The 21,974-nt window shown below is 45.4% G+C and overlaps 1 protein-coding gene across 1 annotated transcript in view; it reads right to left on the bottom strand.

Annotated features, from left to right (window-relative positions):
- The window catches only part of PRDM6 (PR/SET domain 6), a 99,049-nt gene extending 77,984 nt beyond the window's left edge, over positions 1-21,065 (bottom strand). The window contains exons 1-3 of the mRNA XM_036847930.1: positions 20,783-21,065; positions 19,667-20,291; positions 10,378-10,685 (exon numbers count right to left, since the gene is read on the bottom strand). Coding sequence (XP_036703825.1) covers positions 10,378-10,685; positions 19,667-20,276 — 918 coding nt within the window. The 5' untranslated portion in view covers positions 20,277-20,291; positions 20,783-21,065. The remainder of the gene's footprint in view (positions 1-10,377; positions 10,686-19,666; positions 20,292-20,782) is intronic.
- Positions 21,066-21,974: the final 909 nt, after the last annotated feature.

Genomic DNA, 21,974 nt, shown 5'->3' with positions numbered 1-21,974 from the left:
CCTTAATACATAATCCTTTCTTACTTGTAAGCAGTGCTAAATAAATTTGCATTTAACTATTAAGCCTGATTTTATAGTAAGTAATTAAATCCAAACTGTGTATCATGGGCTACCATGTACAATCTTTTGTTTCCACAGACAAATAATGAGATTCTTTATTACTATATGCAAGTCCACTACAGAGTTAAAAATTATTATTAAAACCCCAATTGAAAAAGGGAAAATCTCTTTTGTTAAACAAGCATCATAAATATTGTCACTCTAATTTGTGTAATAGTACAATATGGCTCTCTTTTACATATGGAGAAATAAGAGGTACAAAGAAATTAAGTAGTTTCCCCCAAGTCTCACACACAGCTACATAAATCAAGGAGTCTTCTTACTTAGAAAAGCATTTCAAAGAGATTTGATTCTTTTTTGTTAATACCTTGATGTATTAAAAGAAACACAAAAATTTTTTCCTTCCTCCCTGAGGACTATGAAAATCTCCCTATAGATCTCAGAAAGGCTCTGGTCTTATTAAAGATGTGCTATAAAACATGAAAATATCAGTAGAAATGCTTCTATAGTATCAGTAGGGTCTGCAGACTGTTAATGAAATTTCCCACCAGGAAAGATACAGAGAGCGGAGGGTGGGACTAGACACAAAATCAAAATCTATTCATGGGTGAGCCAAATTTAAACATCTGCAGGAGATCCTATGAAAACAGTGTCATTAGTTGCTGCTTTTAAAATGTGTTTTGCAGTCTCAAGGAGCTAGCACAAGTATCTTTTAGCAAAACTGTGATTCAATGTATATACAATGCATATACAAACAAAGGTATATTACATTACATAGTCATCTCTCAAAAGACCATTATAAAAATTGTCAATAATGGTTACCACTGGTTTATACTTTCATATAGTTTAAATTTCTTATGTTAAGAATTATTTTTAATAGAAAAGTTCATTTCTACCATTTTAAAGTTTAGCAATTAGATTTTCTACTTTGTAGATTATCCAGGTCACATTTTAAATTGTAATTAATTGCAATAAATTGAAATTAAGTGTTTTCCTCAGTAGACCAATATTTTTCAGGACTCTCTCTCCCAGGAACTATTTGTGCATTTTGTATATCAAAAATAAATTTTAATATTAGTGTGGGACAAACACAACAGGTTCTAAAAACATTATATTCTAACCTAGAATTTATTTACGGGTTATCTACCATTTTGGAGTTTGCAAGGATATCTAGGAATTTAGTACTGTTGCTTTTGCGATAAACATTAATATTCCCAAGTGTGCTAACAACACTTGAGGCCCTGGTTTTTTACAAGATACTGAAAACATGACTTGATTACATTTAATTTGATTCCAATTATAAAAAGCACTTAAGAACTTTCTACTGAATTAGATTACACCGAATGTTTCTACAGACACTTCATTATCTGAGGCAGGTTTAATTTAAAATGATCACAGAGAGTGAAAAACACTGTTCATTTTAATAAAATGGGCTTAATCCCATATCATTATTTCACAATTGCATGCTGTAGGTGTTGGTTTATTAAATAAATTTACAAGGGGACTGGCAAAAACACCTATAAAACTGAGTGCTTCGTTCAGAGTTCCCCCGAGACAGATCTAGTCACACGGCTTTCAAGTCTTAACAGAAACCAGAATACTGTGTAAAAAAAAAATTTAAATAAAAATGAAGAGATCATATCAAGACACTGAACTGAAACACTGCCTTTTTTACTCAATTTTTAAGTAGGGAATTTTACAACTAATCAAAAATGAAAATGAACTTCTGACTTACAGTATTAAATAACAGTAGCCAAATAAGTGCAAAGTGCCCCCAAGCCACAGGACTTCCCAAAAAATATATTATTCAATTTAAAACAAAGAACTACCTTGAGATCAAATTATTACATATTCAAATCAGGACAAACTGAAAATTTTTTGCCTTCCCAACAGTGTTAAACAATTTTCTAAAGTGTTATTGTTTTACAAGCCCCAGTTTGTGTTAGAGTTCCAAAAGGGGAAAATTATGATTAAAAACAAAATGATGATTGAAAACAAATGTCTAAAGTTAGTTATTCTGTACTAAGCATAAACTGCACGGCCAGCTTTCATTGGATAGAGCTCTGCAGACACATTTGGCATGCCCATCTCTGATATTTCAGAAATAAAGACAACTTTGTGGTTTGTGGTTAATGATTAAACACCAAGTGAACTTGTGTGCATTCTTATATAGGAAAATCTGCACCATTTTGAGCATTTCACACTTGTAACAATGTCTTTATTAGGCTTTCCAGAATTAATTGACCTAAAATCCAGTGACTCTCTGATATATCTATTGGGTAATTAGAACTCTAAGGACCAACAAATAAAACACATTATTGACTTTTAGATCTTCAATCAAACAAATATTTACAGATGCAATTTGCAAAAATTATTTCCTTTTAAGTTGGAAACATCTCAAAATCTGTGCTACTGATCTGAAGCATATCGGGATCATCAATACCCTCCCCACAAAGTATGATTAAAATATAAAAACAGTGCTCCAACCTTTTTTTTTTTTCCTTAACATTTTTATGGGAGTATAATTGCTTTACAATGGTGTGTTAGTTTCTGCTTTATAATAAAGTGAATCAGTTATACATATACATATATCCCCATATCTCTTCCCTCTTGCATCTCCCTCCCTCCCACCCTCCCTATCCCACCCTTCTAGGTGGTCACAAAGCAGTGAGCTGATCTCCCTGTGCTATGCGGCTGCTTCCCACTAGCTATCTCTTTTACATTTGGTAGTGTATATATGTCCATATATACACTACCACTCTCTCTTTGTCCCCACTTACCCTTCCCCCTCCCCGTGTCCTCAAGTCCATTCTCTAGTAGGTCTGCGTCTTTATTCCTGTCTTGCCCCTAGGTTCTTCATGACCTTTTTTTTTTTTTTTTTTTAGATTCCATATATATATGTTTGCATACGGTATTTGTTTTTCTCTTTCTGACTTACTTCACTCTGTATGACAGACTCTAGGTCCATCCACCTCACTACAAATAACTCAATTTCGTTTCTTTTTATGGCTGAGTAATATTCCATTGTATATATGTGCCACATCTTCTTTATCCATTCATCTGTCGAGGGACACTTAGGTTGCTTCCGTGTCCTGGCTATTGTAAATAGAATGCTACAACCTTTAAGAGCAACCCACACCTACCCTCACAGCCTAGGTGAGTCTCCTCTGAAGACAAATGAAACTTCATAATTATAAGCTTCTTTGAAATCAGTCTGCCTGACCTTGAGACCAAGAACAGAAGGGGGGTGAGGAATACTGACCTGGTTTAGTGACCAGTAGCTACAGATATCAGAATGTGCTTGTTGTCAATGATCGTTGCTGAAATCTGCCTGTACCACACTGGAACAATCAATTTTGTAAATGACTGCAATAATCAAGGAAATTGCCTAATTTATAAATCCTTGCATACAGCATTTTAATGGATTCTTCCATTTTAATGCTGATGCCTTCAGAGTTAAATGAATTGTTGTCCAGGCTGTCATTACACAAAATGATAAAAACATTTGTCTGGGGGGAAACCACATTTCATGGATATTCAGACCCTCAACCCATAATCACTCATTAGTGACTTCCATGAAAGTTTCACCCTGCTGAGCCCCAGGAAGAGCAAAAGAACAGGCTTATCTGTCTCTCTGCCTTGGTAGAAAGCCCTGTTACAGTTTTGCAATTTAAACAAATTACCTTTCACTGAACTGTAATGCACTGGATGTGTCTCCCAGTTCCGACAGCCCCATATTTTAATAGCTTTTTTCTCTCTCTCTCCTTTCTAATGCTAGGGGCATTTTTTACCACCCAACTCAGAATCAGCAGGCTCTGCCGCTCTGAACTCCCAGATCGTGAAGCATATCGACACGATGATGCTGGATGCACCGCAGCTAATGGGTGGCATCCCAACCCTTACAGGTAAATTTACAGACTCCACCTGGAAACCCAGACTGCACACTTAGCTCTTTCCCTAAGCCCACCACACAGAGATTGCTCTTCTCAGTTAAACCTTGGCCAATTGATTCCAGCCAATAGTGTGCTGTCAGTACTTTACTTACTGCTCAATCTCACTAACCTGACATTTATGGTGCACTGATTGGCCTCTGTCAGTGGTGCTGGTTGTAAATTCACTTTGAAAAGCTTTGTGTTAACAGCCTTCAACCAGGCTCCAAGAAGAGTACGAACAGGCAGCCTGACAATTGCTCGACCTCCTGCCCTTATTACAGTGAGTAAATCAGGGTTTGAGCCATTAGGCTGGAGCCTGGGGCCTACACAAAAAGGATTGACATGACGAAAGGTCAACCTCTGTCACACATGTGTAACAATTTGGATAATGGAATTCTGTAACTTATCTGAGCGAGGTGGCAAATGCTTACAAGGAAAAGTATACACTGTTCTGGCTGCTCTGGCTTTTATGCTAAGTAGTTATACCGGAGTCTGTATTTCTTGTGTAAATACGCAAGGAATGTCTGAACTCATGAAATTGTGGAGTATATATGATTCTAAAAAAGAAAAAGAAAAAAGGAGAGCAAGGCAGTCTCATAGTGGTCCCACGCACAGCACTTTTTAGAAAAGCCAAACACCAATGTATCACATCCACCCTCTGAGAAAAGAGGATTTTGATACTGTGGACATGATTCCTCAGCTGAGTAATAGGCAGTTTTCCATGTTCAACCAAAAATGTTTAAAACTCATAATATTATACGACAACTACAAGTGGTTTCTGGGTAACACAGTAGATTTCCTTGAATAATTAAAACTGCCTTAATTGACACAGTGAAATTAAAAGGCTCCCCTGCAGGTTTCTCTGACCCAGTGTTACCAAAATCACATTTTCATCAGATCACTTGCTGCCACGCAGTGACTGGGGACAGCAGATTTCATCTGTCCAGTAACCTCTGCAATTCTGATTTTAATTTCCATACCCTATTTTTAAGGCAGTGTGGAAAAAGGAAAAAAATTATACAATGTAAGAAAATATGCAGTTATGGACCAAGAAATACTTGTGAATTACTTTCTTCACATGGACAAAATGCTATCAAAAGAAGCAATCTGTAAACAATAGATAAACTGAACTGACCAATGAGAAAAATAGTCCTGCAGATACAGAACACATCATTCTTTATAAAGTATTTGCAACTAAAATACTGTAGTGTCACATGCATATTTGGATTAAACTTCACTAACGAGAACTTCCAAATGGCTGTTATAATTTTTTTTAAAGCAGAGTCATTTTTGGACTTAGAAAACCAAGGGTGGCATTTGGTACATAAACCAAGAGGACCAGGACTTTAAATGGACCTTTTCAAAGCCAACTTTAAGTACTAAGTTTTGATTTTTAACACAATTCTGGAAACCATTTCAAGAGGCGGCAGATGGTTTTACAGTTTATGTAAAACTACAAAATGCTCACACTCGATCAAGTGGGCACCACTATAAAAGATATCTTCAAATCAAATGAGGCAAAGCCAAAGAGATGCACCAGCTGTTACTCTGCATAATTAAAAACATAATAGTAACATGACTATGGTTTATTTTGAAGGAGACATTATTTGGATTTCATGGAGTCGATATATTCAAAACTAAAATGACAAGCACTCTGCTATATTAAATGATAAATTGCTAAGAAACACAATTTTTACTTCAATATAGCTGTGACAGCCACATAATTCTGTCCCCTGGTGTTTTGGTGAACAAGGCCAAAATGAGCCCAGGTCTATAAAGCAAAATATGGAGTATACAGTTACAGCACTATCACTGGAACAATTTTTAAGTGATTTTAATTGAATTTAAAAACGATTTTTATTGAATTTAAAATTATTATTTTCAAGTGATTTTTTTCAACATCTAAATATATACAAATGGGTACAGTACTATAGATGGAGTTGGGTCGCTTATGGAAACATATAGAATACACTTAAAATACGAAATCAATTCATTTCCTTCTAGCACCAATTACCTGTGATGGCTTTGAAATATAAACATTTAGCAGCATGTAATATATTTTTAAAATTGGTTTTCATTAATGTCTTTTGACCTAAGCTAAATAGTAATGATGAAAAATAGACCATTTGCTTCAAAGTAAAACTCTTATTAAATCTAAAATATTATGGCACAAAATCAAACCACAAAAAGGACCACATTATGTTATACCCCTTGATTTTCTGAAGAAAAATAATGAAGCTTTCTACGTAGTGCAATTGAAAATGAGACACTCAAATTTTACTCAGGCAAAGAGAAATTCTGTAAAATTAGTACCTTGACTGTAATCCTAACAAGTTACTGCATTATTTCAATTCACAGAAAAACTTTTCTAGGGTGAAAATAAGTGCAATTTATTTTGTCAATGTTGGTAAAATTTCTTGTCAAATCAGACTTTGAGTTGAAAGGTTTGAGCAATTCTAGGCTATCTTAAACTGTAACTTAATTTTAAATTTCCGTATTTTCTTCCAGTAGAATTTAAAGTATACACCGTGTACATTCCTCAGGTCCAGTCGTATTAAATTCTGATGTTAAGCAGAAAGGGGAAACCATGTACGACTAGATTAATTTATCTCAAGGGAAAAGGGGCACATTAATAATTGAGATAATGTTTTCATAAATGTTGGAATCAAATGTGCCTTTTCACTTCTCTATTAGAAAACACATTAGGACAAAATTATCTCACTCTCATCAATAAGACCTAATTGCTGAGAAAGACTATGTTTTCTTTGCAAAACATTCAGAAAGATCTTTCCCGTTATGGCCAAATAGCTAGAAATATATCATGCATTCAAGTCTTGCTGGAATACAGGTATATAAGCAAGGCAAGTGATTGCTTAATCCATCCTGTAATATTTCTGTTTTAAAGTATCTGAACTTATTATTTTTTTGTAAAACACATTAGAATTCTGATTCTAAAAGAAATTGGCCCAAAAAAGGACTAATAATTTGGCTTTTAGCTTGTTAACCTCCTTAAACTACAAATACCCAAAAGAGTCAAAACATAATGAAGGTAGTGGAATGATATTTAACTTTCTTTAGATTGTATTTTTATGAACGAGGATTTTACATAAAGAAAATATTAACTAAAAGATGATAGCACACTTACAAACCAATCAAACAAGCTCTCCGTAAATGATATATGTTAAATATTTAAAAAGTCATTTTTCTACAAAAAAAAAAAGAGCTTTTAATGATTCAACAAAAGGAGTAACTAAAGTGAATCTGATTGTTTCTGTAATAAGCCTTCATGTGTATAATAAAGTACAACCTTACTAAAAACAATGAACTGTAAACTGAAACAAAAATCCATCATCTACTTGGAAACAGTGACGGGATTAGCAATCCATTTATTGTACTGAAATAAAGATAAGTAACCTTGGTAAGATCCATCAGGACCTGAGTATTGAACTCTAAATATAAAGACATTTCTTCACCTGCAAGTGACTTGAAAAAAAATGTGAGAAAGAGAAACAATTCCAGTTGACTTTTTAAATGAAATAGTCATGATCGATTGCTTTTAATTTTTTCAAGATCTGCTTTATGTCGATCTGATAGTCTGGAAGATATCTTTAAAAGTATGTTTTCAAAATGGATAATTATTACATGAGTCATTAAACAATTATTGCCAAAAGTTTCCTATAGACCTACAGTGTATTCCAATTACTGATTCTTTCTAATATAAAAATATAATAATTAAAATTTTTTCACAATAAAATTTAGATTTGAAAGGAAAGACTAAAATCTGAGGAACAATCCAACATTTAGAATTTTCCGTTATAAATGTAACAATTCAAATAGTCACATTTTATAAAAATAATAAATCATAATGCTTAAAAATTAAAAATAAACTTACACTTCATATCTTAAAAATAATTATACTAGTAAAACTCTGAAACCTATTAAATAAGTATTTTATCTTACACATGGACATTGGCACTAAGTTACCTGACCCTGGTCGGTCACATTTATATGATCTCCCAGGAGTCTGAAACATATTACATGGCCTCAGTTTTAATATACCTTCAATCCCCTAAATGCATGTTATTGTAACTATTCTTACAGATGATAAAAATAAATAGATTATGTCCTTTTTAGAAGCAGATCATTCAAGCATAAACTCAGCAAGTCTTTTTTTGTAACACAGAACCAAGTCTATGTACCACCCCCCAACACACTCAACTCACATACCCTAAACAGCAGGTAAAACTCACTTTATATCCACCAAAGTATCATCAACAACAACAAACTAATTAAATTCCCCAGTCTCTTTGCTACAACAGAATTTTAACTTCATCAAGTACAAGTAAAGGTGCAGAAAAAAGGCTCCATAGTTTTCAGTATTGATATACAGCATCATATTCTATCTGTATAGTGGTCTCCTGCCAACATCCCAATCATTCAAAGCCTTTTAGGAAAACAAAAGCCAACAACTACAATAAGCTATGGGATTTTTTTCATATTTATGGCTTTGTCCCCTGGCACTCTAAAAATAGACAGGCACTAAACCCAAGGCATCAGAGGGCAATGTAATAGTGCTCAGTTTTAACATTTTCAGATAGAACAAATCTGTACCACTAAGCAATTGCTTTACAATTTCCTCAGAAAAGTATTGGCAGATCTTTAACTGTATGGTATAGAGTTCCTAATATCACTGGAACACGAAAAGTGACTGGAATTGTTTTATAAACTTGAAACCACAGTGGAGGTAAGAACTAATTAGTCAAAAACAAAAACCAACTAGAAAATATTTCAAAACCAGATGCTTTATTTCCCACATGTCAGTTTTTCCTATCCAAAAGCTCTGAAGTCTAACTTGACTCAATGTATTGACCATTTTCTCCTGCCCCATTTCCCTATATAAAATTTCTGTTTAAAAAAAAAAGCACTATTTGGCAACATAAATATGCCTCTTTTTTTCCTCATTCAAGAATTCTATTCTGAAAGATTAAAAATGTATAATTGTTTTCCAGTAATAATTTCACAATAGTTTGCGTGTGAAATGGAACCTGGGAGCCTGGGCACAGTGCAGTGCACCAGTGGATAACTGTAGGGTACAAAGCCCATTGGCCACCATGTGGTCATCTTGGGCTGCTTGGCTATGAGCTCATAGATTTAGTTCCTCCCCTTTAATCAAAGGCAGCTCTGCAGACACAGGCCTTAGTACGCCACTGCCAATAGTCATACAAGCGTTCTGGAGACCAAGTCATAGTGCTGGCCAGAGTGGGTGCTCAGCAAAAATCTGAGTGGATTATTGAATCGCATGAGTTTAGTTAGTGACTATAAGGCAACTTGCAGTGGAAAATGATCGTCTTGCAGGCTACTGAGCCAAGAGTGGGGGGCAAGCTGTTGCAGAAATGAGCCATTAATGGAGCCTTAAGGTCCATGCCAACTTGGCCCCTGGCATTTAAAAAAGTTTGTCTTCTGGCAAATCCCACTCCATTATATTGCCTGGCCTCAGTCAGATGTACATATTGCTTAAGAGTAAGACTTCTGGCACCTTATTTTCATAAATAACTCTCCATGGTGGGAGTATCTAAAACTGGTGTGGGGAAAACCTACATTAAGGGTCTGTCTCTTCCAGAATGGACCTCAATAATCAACCATGAAGCTTTGAGACAAATCTCAGGTTAATAGTTTTCAAATACGTTGCTGACTTTTAAGTAATAGCATCAGGTAAGATTGTACCATTGAAGTACTGTCAATTGGGTTACAGCAAACTGCTCAGAGTTTTCCTACAGTACCTTGTTGAAGACTGAATAACTGTACTTTGTCAGAAAAAGCATAATTTGTGGTATCTGATTCACAGTATGATTTTGCTTTACTTTGGGCACTGTGAAAGTTGTGAAAGATGTTACAGTCTCTCACATTCAGCGTTTACCAAATTGTTTTTATCTGAGAAAATGAACCTGGCTCTCCTTCCTCCTGTTGATGCTTATGTTCTTTCTTGCCCAGTGGGCAAAAACAAAAACAACATGTTGGAAGAGCTTAAAATAGGGCACAAAATTCACCTAGCTCACATCCCAATGCCCAATCTCCTCTGTTCTATCTCCTCAGGTGTTTTCTCTTTTTCTCAAGACCAAGGGAGACAACAGTCAAATCTATCACAGCTAGAATGGAAGCTTGTTATGGTGATTCCATCTTCAGAAACCTGTAAGCCCTGTCTTCCTGGCTGGGTTGCTGTAGTGCGGGGCCTGGCTCTGCACCTCTTCACTGCAGGTGCTGCAAATACCAGGCATCTGCGTGACCAGAGAAATCGAGCCTCCACTACCCTCTGGGGAACAAGGGAGGCTCTCTGCCGGCCAAACCTCCGGCTGGGTGGCAAGGTTCTCGGTGGCGGCCGACTTACCTCCCAGAGATGCTGCGTGCTCCTCACGGCGCCGGCCTGCACCTTCTCCGGGGGCAGGAGCACGCCCTGGAAGGGCCCAATCCAGGTGCCCTGCTGGATCCTCTGCGCCGCGCAGATGCCGTAGGCCAGGCCGGGCACGGTGCTGGTGCACAGACACACCTCCCGTGGCAGGTCCCGAAGCCACTCGGGCAGCTCCGGAGGGGGCGCAGCGGCCGCGGCGCTGCTGGTACCCACGAGCCGGCGCAGCGAGTGCAGCGGCCCGTGCATGGGGCACTCGCCGTTGCGGTTGTCCGCGCACATGTCGCAACCTGCCAGAGACACGCGAGAGGGAGGGAGGAAAGGGCGAGGGTTAACCCCGGGTAAACTCCGCGCCAACAGCATCCCCGCCCGGCTGAGCCACCTGCGAGGGAGGTGACGCCGGAGGGCGCCGAGGCCACTGGGAGCAGGGGGAGAGGTGACCCGACGCGCTCCCTTGAAATTCGTCGCACCCAAATCCACCTGGCACAGGGTCGAGGCCCCGGGCGCCTCCAAAAGCCTCCCTAGTTGGGTGCGGACGGCGTTGTGGTCTCCAAGGAACCGATGGCTCTCGGCTTTCCTCCCCGGCCTCTGCCCCTTTCTCTCCCTCTTCCCTTCTGCCTCTAGCTCCCTCTGACCCTCTCCCCTGTTCCCTCGGGTTCTCTCTCTCAGCGGTGTTTCAAAGTGTATTTATCTTTGTACCAAGAGAAAAGGCGGTCTCTCGACCAATCTGATATCTCGGAGAGATTCTACCTTGGTCGCCAGGGTATGTCTGGTTTTCCTTTCTTTACAGTTATAGAAGAGACTCAAAATCACCAGAGCAGGTAGGCGACCGGTCCGGCGCTGCACGCCACCCCCACTCCTCGACCCACGCTCCCCTCCCGCGAGAACGTCCACGCGAGTGGGCGGAGCCGGCCTTGGCCTCGCGGAGCCCCAGTTCTAGACCCCGGCCACAGAGGGCGCACTGGCGCTAGGGTCTCTCGAGCGCCCCGGCAGCGCCCCGGCAGCGCCCGCTCCGGGCACTCCAGCCAGGTGGGGACGGGTAGGGAAAGGGGGGGGCTGTTCTGTCGGGTTTGGGGTGCCCTGTGCTTGCGTGCAAGCTCTTCCCGGAAGCCCGCCCCCCAAAAAACCAACAGCAAATTTAACGATCAAGATAATGGGTCTTTAATGATGAGGATAAAGGTTCAATGGAGAGGGCCCCAAATCCTGCCCAGACGGTTGAGCCCGAGGCTAAATGCGATTATTTTGCGTTATAAATTAAGTGAGAGCTGTAGTAAAGCCTACTCTCTCCTATGTTCCTCAGAGCAGCCGGAGCGCGAGGGGACCCCCACCCTCTTGGGCGGCCGGCCGTGGACCTCCAGTGTCCCTCGACTCAAACTGGGCAGGAACAGGTCAAGCAGCCGCGGGAAGCAGGCCTGCGGCGACCATGCTGTCGGATCGCAGCGCCCTCCGGGTTATTAATGGGCCTGGCGGAGCCGCCGTGTCTGCGCCCTGGCCTGGCGGACCTGCCTCTGGAAGGCGGCCTCGGCGCCCGCCGGCGAAACCGGCCTCCCTGGCCCAGCTTCCCTGGGGAGCCACGGCGCCCCTGCGCAACAGAGCCCTGTGGCACTGGGCCTGATATCGGGCGAGCCCCGACTGGCGGAGATGGCAAGAGCTGGGCACCAGCGGATGCGCCAGCGCTAGGCAGCGGGTCGCCCTCTGGGCACCTACGCCCAGCCTTGGTCACAGCCAGTCCTGGTGCATCGCCCTGGGTGTGCCCTATCCGTGCTTGAACAATTGAAACGCCCAAAGAACCTGTGACAAGTGAGTCACTGAGGAACCTTCGAGGAACACCTAATCGCAACCCAGCATGGTGTGCGATCCCATTTTGCCATTCGCTTCACGGCGAACTGAAGGTTGACTAGGTGAGTATCCTATTTCATTGAAGAAGGGCTGCAGCCTACGGCGCCTTCCCCTCCAGCAGCTACTCCTCCACTTCCCCCAAAAGAGCCCAGGGAATGAGCGGACCTTTGACCTCAGCTTCTTGAGGGTGTCCCCAGACCTCTCAAGTGAAAAGTAGCAACCTGTTTCTGCAGGTAGTGAAGTGGCCATGCCTCCTGGACCTCCATCACACAAAGGACCCCTCTTTCAGCAACACAAACTAATGTCAAAACTGTGCCAGGCTCTGCTTTTGACCCTAGAGCTAGATGGAGGGAGGTAGTCTCACCCTTACCCTAAGTCAACGCCTCCAGAATGCAGACACTTCACACACCCTCTCAAGCTTCTGATTGTGAAAACAAAAACTTTAAGATAAAGGGGGGATAGAAGGAAAAGACAATAAAAACTCACAATTACCAAGTACCTACTATGTGCCAGACACCTACCTTCAACCAAACAACCACCATATTATCTAAATACCACAATTCCCATTTTGCAGATGAGGCAACTGAGGCTTCATGAGCAATGTAACTTGACCAAGGACCAGAAACTAGAAAGTGGCTGAGAAGGATTCACAATCAAGTCTGCCTGACTCCAAAAGCCTCCAAACCTAGAGATCTAAGATTAATGAAAACTAGGAGAATTTTATATCCAAACTCATAACTCAATCAATATAATTGAAATATTTCACTGAAGTCACTATTTGGGGGCTGCAAAACTGTTGCAGCATGATTGAATTAAAGAGATTTCTCTCTTTTTCCCACACTCTTGGGTTTGGGGAGGTTAACGTAAGAGGATGATTTGAAAAGTAAGTAGATAATGTCCATAATTTTGAATTTTAGTGCCGAACTTCAGAAATGGGCTTTCAGCACCTTAGCAAAAATAGCTTAAAACAAATGACAATAAGCAAAGGCAATATGCCCATAAAAATAAAAATAAATCACCCCAGGGAGTTAACAGACTTTCCCTTTCTGGTTGGCTCAGTGAAACAAAGGGTGAGAAGAAAGAGTATCTGGTATTTCCTCCCTAACAGTCCATACCAGAGATGCCGTCAACTTACAAGATCTCCACAACCTGTAACATCACACCCACTACATCAGCAATAAAATAAGGAGGAAAGGTGCCAACTCCGGCCACCACCCACACAGACAACAAGCACACTCCTGTTATTTGTTATGCATGATAGAGTATGGCTAGTCCTTTCTCTAAGAAGTCCTCTGAAGTACTTCTTCAACTTATTAAATTTCATTTGTCTCCATGAAGTGCTGAAATACTTAATAGTAGCATTCTGCAGAGTGACAAGCTGAGGCTCTCCCAATATGTAGAAGAATACCTGCAGGGTAGGCAAGGCCAACCCACCATCATTTGTCCATCCAGTATAAGTTTTCTTCATTTATAAACCATTTCATGCTATTTCAAAATACTCTACCTGAAAGGCTACGTCAAAATACATGTTATATCCTAATGTTACTGTTTCTTAATACACAAAACTTCCGCCACTGAAAACATGTGGCTTCTGACTTATGTCTTGGAGTCCCAAAGGAGCTTGAGGATGACTAAAACAAGTAACTGATTAGCTGGGGTTGACAAATGTGGCCCAAGCGGACAAACATTCTAGCAGAGTGTTTTCTAGACAGCAAGCCACTAACACCTACATGAAAAGATTTGAGGAAAAAAGTGGGCTAGATGCCTAAACTACACATAAAAAATATATATGTATTATATATATGATACAGCATTCCAGGCCAAACAATACATAGTACGTCTATTTGTATTCATAAAGAATAGGCAAATAAATGTTCCTATTTTCTCTTAAAATCAGGGTAAGTTTTTTCACAACTTCATAATTATTATTCATAAAATGTTGTCTGTATCTGTGAGAGATATTATATTCCCCAAGCAAGATACTTCAAAATGCCATTTTAGCATTAGGGAATGTAAGAGATCATGGTCTCTTCTCTCTCTTGAATAGATCTGTTAATACTCTTGTTTATGGGTCTCTAAGTAAGAGAAGGAGGTATCATTAAGTTATAGACTTGTTCACCCACTGGCTTCAGAAGGCCAGGCCAAGTGGAGTGAAGACCAGACTTTCACTCTTCCCTCCTTATCCTTCTGTATTGTTTGAATGTTTTTACAAGGGCACGTGCGACTTGTGTAATTGAAAATGGATCTATTTTAAGGTAAAAGGGGCAAAGCAAGCCAGAGTTCTCTGGTATCTCATTTCTCGTTCTAGGAAAGGTGAAATATAAAACGTCTCAGGGCTCTTTCGCCTTCTCGAGAGGTGGGCAGGAGCGCGTGGGCGCAGGCGGAGCGGGGACCCTCGGGACGCGCCTGCCGCGCTGGGCCTTCGCTCCCCAAAGCCTCTCCGCCGCTTTCGCCTGCCCTCACATGTCCTCCGGGAAGGGAACCGAGGAGCAGCTGAAAAGCCTGTCTCCCCGCCTGGGAGGCGGTAACCGCCCGGCTATAAATTCTCAGCGACCGCCGCCGAGGTCGCGGCCCTCTGTCCCGCAGGCCGAGCCCGGTGGGGGCCGGCGCCCATCGATCGCCGCCCGGTGACGGCGACGCGGCCCCGGGAGTGCCGCCTGCTGGCAGCTCCGCGTGCTTCGTGGTGGGGGCACTGGGCCTTGGGGTCGCCGAGGGCGCCGGCCGACGGGGCCGAGGGCAGGCGGAGCGCTGTGGCTGGGAGTCTCTCGCGCCACAGTTCCACGTCCCCTCCAGCCCGCACTCCCTTCTTAGCCCTCCCCGCGCCAAGCCACTGGCTGGCTGGGATGGCGGTGGACCGTGCACGGGGTGGGCGCCAGGCCCCCCAGCACTTAATCTGTATGTTGACGGCCTTGCCCCTTTCCTGCCAGCGGGAGGGGTCTTCTAGGCTCCCGGGAGCGGGTCTAGGAGCAGATCCAGAGGCGAGGCAGGCCCGCTAGGGGAACCGATTGTGGTCTCGCCCCCCGCGGGGCGGCCCAGCTCCCAGGAACCTTCTGGGAGCCTCTCTCTAGGCGAGTTTAAGGCTTCCCTACGAATTGCCTACGCGCTGGTCTTTCCCTGCTCTGCCTGGCTGCCGGCTTGGCCCTGGGAGCAAGAGGGAGAGACAAAAGGGGGAGGGAAAGAAAGAGGGAGGAAATGTGGGTTTTATTTGTCTCCTGATGACTGTATTAATAAATTAAATGGCAGCGCCAGTGTGTGAGGGTGAGAGAATATTGCGCCGAGATAAACCTCGCCGGCCCCTGCCCCTGCGAGGCCGCCATATACATTGCGGAGATGATGAATAGGAGACGCGAGAGGAGATCGAAGCGGGTCTGGGCTGGCTCCACTCTCTCCGACAAAACTATAGGGCAATTAATTGTGGCTTGTCCCCTCATCCTTCATCTTCTGGTGGCACATATCGATGGAGATTACTGCTGATGAACCGTTTTATCACCTTAAATAAACAGTCGCCACCTCTTCTAACCTCAATCTAATATATGGCTCTATGTTCAGTTTCAGGGCGCTAGATAACGAATGATGTAAAATAGCTAAATTATGTGTGTTACGGGATGGGGCTGGGCGTGCACACAAAAAGAGAGCAAAGAGAAGAAGAAAAAGAGGACAACACAAAAGCCCACACAGTGAGGCCGAGCCTCCCTCCCACCGGGGACCAGGTCTGAAATCTCAGTCGCTTGCTGGCCATTGACAGCGGGGAGTAGCGCAGCGAGTGTGCCTTGGCGTCAGGAGAATCCCACTGGTGGGTTACTGGGCTCGGGAGCTTCCCAAACAGGACCTGCGTTTTCCAACTGGGTGGGAAGAGATTAGGGAGGGTCAGAAAACACTCGCCCTCCTTTTCTCTCTTCCCCTGACCTCTCAACCAAACAAACCCCAGATTTCCTTCTCTCCCCAGTATCTCTCCTCAAACCCTTGGAAAGGATGGCGCTACCAACAGGGGAGCCTCGGGCCCAACTCCAACACCTGCGCACACGCCGGTGCTGTTCCCTGCGCAGCAGGCCTCCCCGAAATACGGAGGAGATAGAGACCTGCAGCTGGGGAAGTTGCGGACTGCCCCGACTCAATTCTCCGCAGAGAGACCCAGGGCGGGATTAGTCCCCTGCTCTCTCCCAGGTACGAGGGAGGAATGTCTTAACCAAAAAAAAAAAAAAAAAAAAAGGTATGAAAAGCTAACTGGCTCGGCCGGCTGTCTCCGAACAAACACAAACGTCCGGCGCCCCTCTTGGCCGCTGCTCAATACCTTCCAAGAGTAGTGACAGGGTCTCAAACAACGCACCAACTCCCGGAACCCGAGAAGAGGCCACCGCAACGGAGCCTGACGGAGTCAATGGCTTCAGGCAAACCGGCAGCAAATGAGGGCAGTAATACAGGAGGAAGAAAGGTCCCCATCCCCCATTTACATTACACAAGCTCCACCTGACTTCAGAGATAAAGGAAGAGGCAACTAAGCATTGAGAGCCTCAGTGGAAAGCGTACTTCAATCATAGAATAACTTCATACACAGAGTTAGTTAGATATATACTGGAAGAGCTCACCCGGGCCAGCTTGTATAGTTTCTGCTGGTTTTAAATCTTTTTAATGTGTGAAAGAGAGCTACAACACCCTTCACTTATGGCATTTGCCATAGGTGGCAATAAAGTTTCAAGGTGAAGGTGATACTGATTACAGGTGTTACTGGGTTGCTGATCTCAGGCAAAAAGTTACTCTTCTAAAAGGAGAAGTACGGAGGCCCCGTTCTTTGCCTTGTAAGAAAAAGAGAATACGACTCAATACGTTTTTAAATACAAAGCAATAAAACGAAGCGCTGCTGAGTGGTCACTTCACAGAATTCTTTTAGAGGGAAAGGGCAATAGACTAAAAGGAAAACTAGGAAGATCTGTGACTGATAAATTAATAAGTGCTTCCCTTCTGCCCGCCTCTCACCCCACCCCCGGCCCACATACAACCTGGGAATGGGGAGAAGCTGTTATTCACCATCTTTCAAGTGATATATCAACTTTCCCTGCCAAGGGAAAAAACAGTTTCGCACTGTTTGCATTTCTGAGTTGTTCTGATCCCCTAGTTAGATTAAACTCAATCGCTTCTCACTACATCTTTGTAAAACACATCTCATGGTTTCAAATGAGTGCCTACTCTTGCCCAGAGAAGTTCCTGGAAGCATGGCAGATCTAGTCTCCCAGCATTACATGGAGAGCCACCTCAGCTTTCTATTTTCTCAGTTGCCCTTTAATTAGAGAGCAATGTGAAGTGTAACTCTAAAGGGACAATCTGACTTCCCTTCTCTCCTGTCCTTGCCCCTGCACTTTGCACACTGAAGCAGTCCAGTCGACTCAAAAGGAGATATCAGAAGGTTAACACAATAGGAAGAATTTGAATAAATCATAATTCATTTCCTCCAGCCACGGAAAAAGGGTACCTAGACAATAAACTAGTTCAATAGCCAAATATTAATTAGGAATCTGTCCCAATTCTTTCTCTGATTAGTCTAGGTTTTTCTCTGGTGAAAATGTATTGAACCTCAAGATTGCACTGTAAACAACACATTTAGCTCAGCGCACAGCCAGGGCTTTGGGGTGCACGGCTGGTGTCTTTTCCAGCACTAATTTAATTCAGAAGAAAGACTGCAAGTCTGCTGAAGCACTCTCAGTCCACAGTGACTATATTTCACTTAGGGGTAAGAAATACCTTTTATGAAAGCATATCTTATTTTTTTAGTTTACATTTTTAAAGAACTGCTTTGAAAACAACACAATCAAGAAATTCAGTAGGAGATAAGTATTTTTTGAAATCCATTAAGACAACATAGTTTTATAAAATTTTCTAGAACTCTGAAATATAGGAATTTTCTTAACTGCAGAGCAAATCTGAGTTGAAACCCTCATTTTAAACCAAATACTTTACCCTCAGACTCTAGAAAGGAAAAAAGTAAATACAACTACTCTTTTTATTAATAATAATTATCTCCATTAGAACAATTATCTCCAACCATTATGAAAAGATTAATACACCTCAATCACTAGGGTCATGCTCAGTGTTTTTAATCAAAGTAATAAATTTGGGAGTCCTTTAAATAACTACAACCTGTAGTTATTTTGCTTTTACAACGAATTAAGAAGCTCACGGATTAGTAGACATTCTGCAAGAAGGGACTTGTTCAAAATAGAATGATCATATACATTTACAATTAACTTTCCTCATACAGAAGCTAGATGAAGGAATGAGACGAAGAAAGAAGCGGAGCGCTGTTTCAAATCCCGTATTGCTTTCAACCTAACTCTTGACCTGCTTTAATGCTCTCTCCTGGGGTCTCTGGAAGTATACTTAGCATTTATTTCAACACATTAAGTGTAAACATAGCATAACTTCTGAAATTACCAAAAAGAATTGGATATAAAAAATAAATAACACATCCTTGATCTTCATTTAGAGTTTTGGTTCAAAACCTGAAAATGGAACTACACTTGGGATCAAGAGTTTGAAATTGTGAATACAGGAACGGAAGCTAGAAGAAAACTGATGTTAATTTAGGCATTTTGTCGTTTATTTCGGGAAAAGAAGAGCAAGCTTCTTATACTAAATTACTGTTACCCTCATTAAAAACAATACGTAAGCCGACATGCGTGGCTACGGACTGTAAACGTTTGCAGGGTCAAGGGTGCACGGAGAATGCAGGATCCGCAGGGAACGACCCTGCCCTGAAGTCGGAAATGTTTTCTCACTAAGCAACTGGCATTCTTTTTCTTTTCCTTCTTCTGTAAAATAAATGGTAAACCTAAGAATAATGCCTGCCTGCAGGGAGAGACTGACCCAGTGTCATCCAAAACTCCTACTCCAGCGAGGCCGGGCCAGCCTGCAGCTCCCGGCCGGTCCCCCGACAACCCCGCGGTCCGAAAATGAGCTGACGCAGTTAACCCCAGAAGTAAGATAGCGAGAAGGAGAAATCAGCTCTGGAATCCACGCTCCCCAGGACCGCTAACAGTCCCTGCCCTGTCCCCTCTAAGGCCAGGCCGGGCCGGTCCCCGGACACTCCCATCGCGCGCCGCAAGTACCCGCCCCGCGCGAGGCGCAGTATGCCGCGGGAGGGCTGTGATCTGTACTCCCCGATCCGCGAGCAACTCGGGTCTTAAAGATTCGGGGCTGGGAAGCAGGGAATGAGCGGAGGGGGAAGAGGTAACCCAGAGGTGTCACCCGGCCGTCCCAACCGTTCTCCTTCCTTCTCTAACCCAGAAAACTTTGGCTACAGTGGTCTGAGAGGTGCGGGCCCGCGGCCTGGAAAGCCCACAAGCCGGTGTCCCCCTCATCCGACCTGCCTCCCGGACCGGCGCCCGCGCTCGACGGAGCCAGCGCCCCGAAAGAGAGCACGCGGGCTGCTGCTACGTACGGTTGTTGGGGTCGCTGGTGTGCTGGTTGAGCGGGATGATCTCCATGCGCTGCTGGCCGTACAGGTAATAGTCCAGCTCCTCCGCGCTGCAGCGGAAGCGCGGGGCGCCCCGGACATCCCCGACGCCGCCGCCGCCGCCGCCGCCGCCTCCTCCGCCTCCGCACTTGGAGGGCCCCGGGCCCGAGGCGGCGCCGAGGCACAGGTCCTTGGGGGGCAGCGGCTCCGAGGCGACGGCGGCGGCGGCCAGAGGCGCGAACACTGGCAGCTGCGCCACGGGCAGGGTCGAGAGACCGGCCAGCGCGGCGGCGGCGGCCGCCGCGGCGGCAGCGGCGCAGGAGGAGGCAGAGGAGGCCGAGGTGGAGGAGGAAGCCGGAGTGGAGGAGGCGGAGGAGAGCGAGGCGGGCCGCGGGCGCAGGCTGTCCGGCTGGGGCTCAGTGCGCTCCGGGGGGGGCGGCGGCTGGAGGGGCTGCGGTGCGCCCAGGGGACCCGCGGCACCGCCGCCCTTGAGCGGGCCGCCGCCGCCGTGCGGGAAGAGTTGCTGCCAGTGCTGCAGATAAGCTGGGTCCACTTTGAGGAATGCCGAGCCGCCGGGGTCTCCGGGCTTCAGCATGTCCGACGCTTCAAGCTGGGGGCAGAGGGCAAAGAGGAGGGTGCGCGTGAGCCGGACTCAGGGCCTGGTGCGAGAGGGGCGGGGAGGACCGCCGCCAAGACCCTGGAGCGAGAGTTTGAGTCCTTGGCTCCGCCGGCGGCAACCCGGTTCGGAGGCTTCCTCCTCCCAATTCGGCTGGGACGCAAAGTTTACTCTGAAGCCGCAGCGCCGCGCGGGGGGAGCTGTGTGCACCCTGCCTTGCCTCCCAGCCCGAGGCGCCCAGCGCCCAGCCGGCACTGTTGAACCCCGGAGAGAGGGCGCTTCCCAGCAGAACTCGGCGGCAGGACGCAGCCCCCACCCTCTGCCCCCGCCCGGAGCCGACCCGAACTGGAGTGGCGCAGCGCCTGAGCCGCGCTGGCCTCCGGCGCCAGGAGGCGGGACAGTCTCGCCCCCCGCCCCCAGCGCAGGACCTCCAGCCTCCTATTCCCCGGGTCCAAGACCCTCAGCCACAGCCAAGCCTCGCTTACCTGAAAACTCGGAGCCGCCGGCGGGTGCGTGCGTGCGTGTCTCGGTGAGCGTGCGGGAGAGTGTGCGCCCTGGGTACGCTACATGCCCCTGGGCAGCGCGGGATCAGAGCCCTAGAGATCCGCCCGCCCGGGACCCTCCGGGGCCGCAAGCCAGTGATGTGGAGGCCTGCGGTGGGCGTGAGAACAGTTACGCTGAAGGCGGGAGTGCGGGCGGACCCGGGCGCCGGAGCCGCGGCGGGCTGCTGCGCTCGGCCGCTGCCGCGTCCCGGCTCCTCCGCTCCACGCTCTGGCAGGCTCCCCGCTGGACACGTGGGTTTTACGACAGCACAAAATACAAGAGTGTGTGTGTGTGTGTGTGTGTGTGTGTGTGTGTGTGTGTGAGAGAGAGAGAGAGGGAGAGGGAGAGAGAGAGAGCGCGCGATGGGGGTGGGGGTGGGGGCAGGCGGGAGGCAGGCCAGAAGAACGGAGGGGAGGGGAGAGGGGAGAAGGAAGTTCTAACTCGGCTGTATCCACACACAGCTCGTGCGCCTCTCCTGCACAAAAACCTCCTCCGCCCTCCCACCCCCCACTTTTTTGTTGGCGTGACGTCTCCCGTTCGCCTGTTGTCTCTTTCTGCCCATGATATGTCTTTTCTAGGTGCCGGCTCACCGCCCTGGTCCTGAAAGCAGTGGAAACGCGGAAACCGGAACGCATCTCGGCACGCGCTCGGGTGTCCTCATCCGGGCGGGCGCGCGCGGCCAGGCGAGAGGACCGAGTCCCCGCAGCGGGTTTGCGCTTTTCCCGGGCTCCGTTTTTCCAGGAGTACTGCTGGGTGCCAGAGTCGACTAGCCCTCCACGCAATCTCTCACATAAATCCTGGCGGAGGTGGGGGTGAAGGGGGAGTCGGGGGCGGGGCGGGGCGCGCTCTGGAATGAAACCCTCAGTCGGCGGCGGAGGAGGCAGGCTTTGCGAGCTGGGAGGCGTGAGACCGAGGGTCTCTAAAGGGCGCTGGTCCTGGCGGGACTCAGGCCTGGCCTCGGGGCTGGAAGGCGGCTGCAATGGAGTCTCACACCGCCCAGCGCTGTGCCCACCCACTCTCGAGTTGTCTTCCTGGGGGGCTGGCTCCTTCTCCCTTTTGACATACAAGGCAAATATCCAGAGCTACGTCTGGTGGTACAACTGCTCCCGGACACAGACGAGGTTTATTTGCCTT

Source organism: Balaenoptera musculus, chromosome 3, assembly GCF_009873245.2.
Source record: "Balaenoptera musculus isolate JJ_BM4_2016_0621 chromosome 3, mBalMus1.pri.v3, whole genome shotgun sequence".
NCBI lineage: Eukaryota > Metazoa > Chordata > Mammalia > Artiodactyla > Balaenopteridae > Balaenoptera > Balaenoptera musculus.
This window is presented reverse-complemented; position numbering and strand designations above follow the sequence as displayed.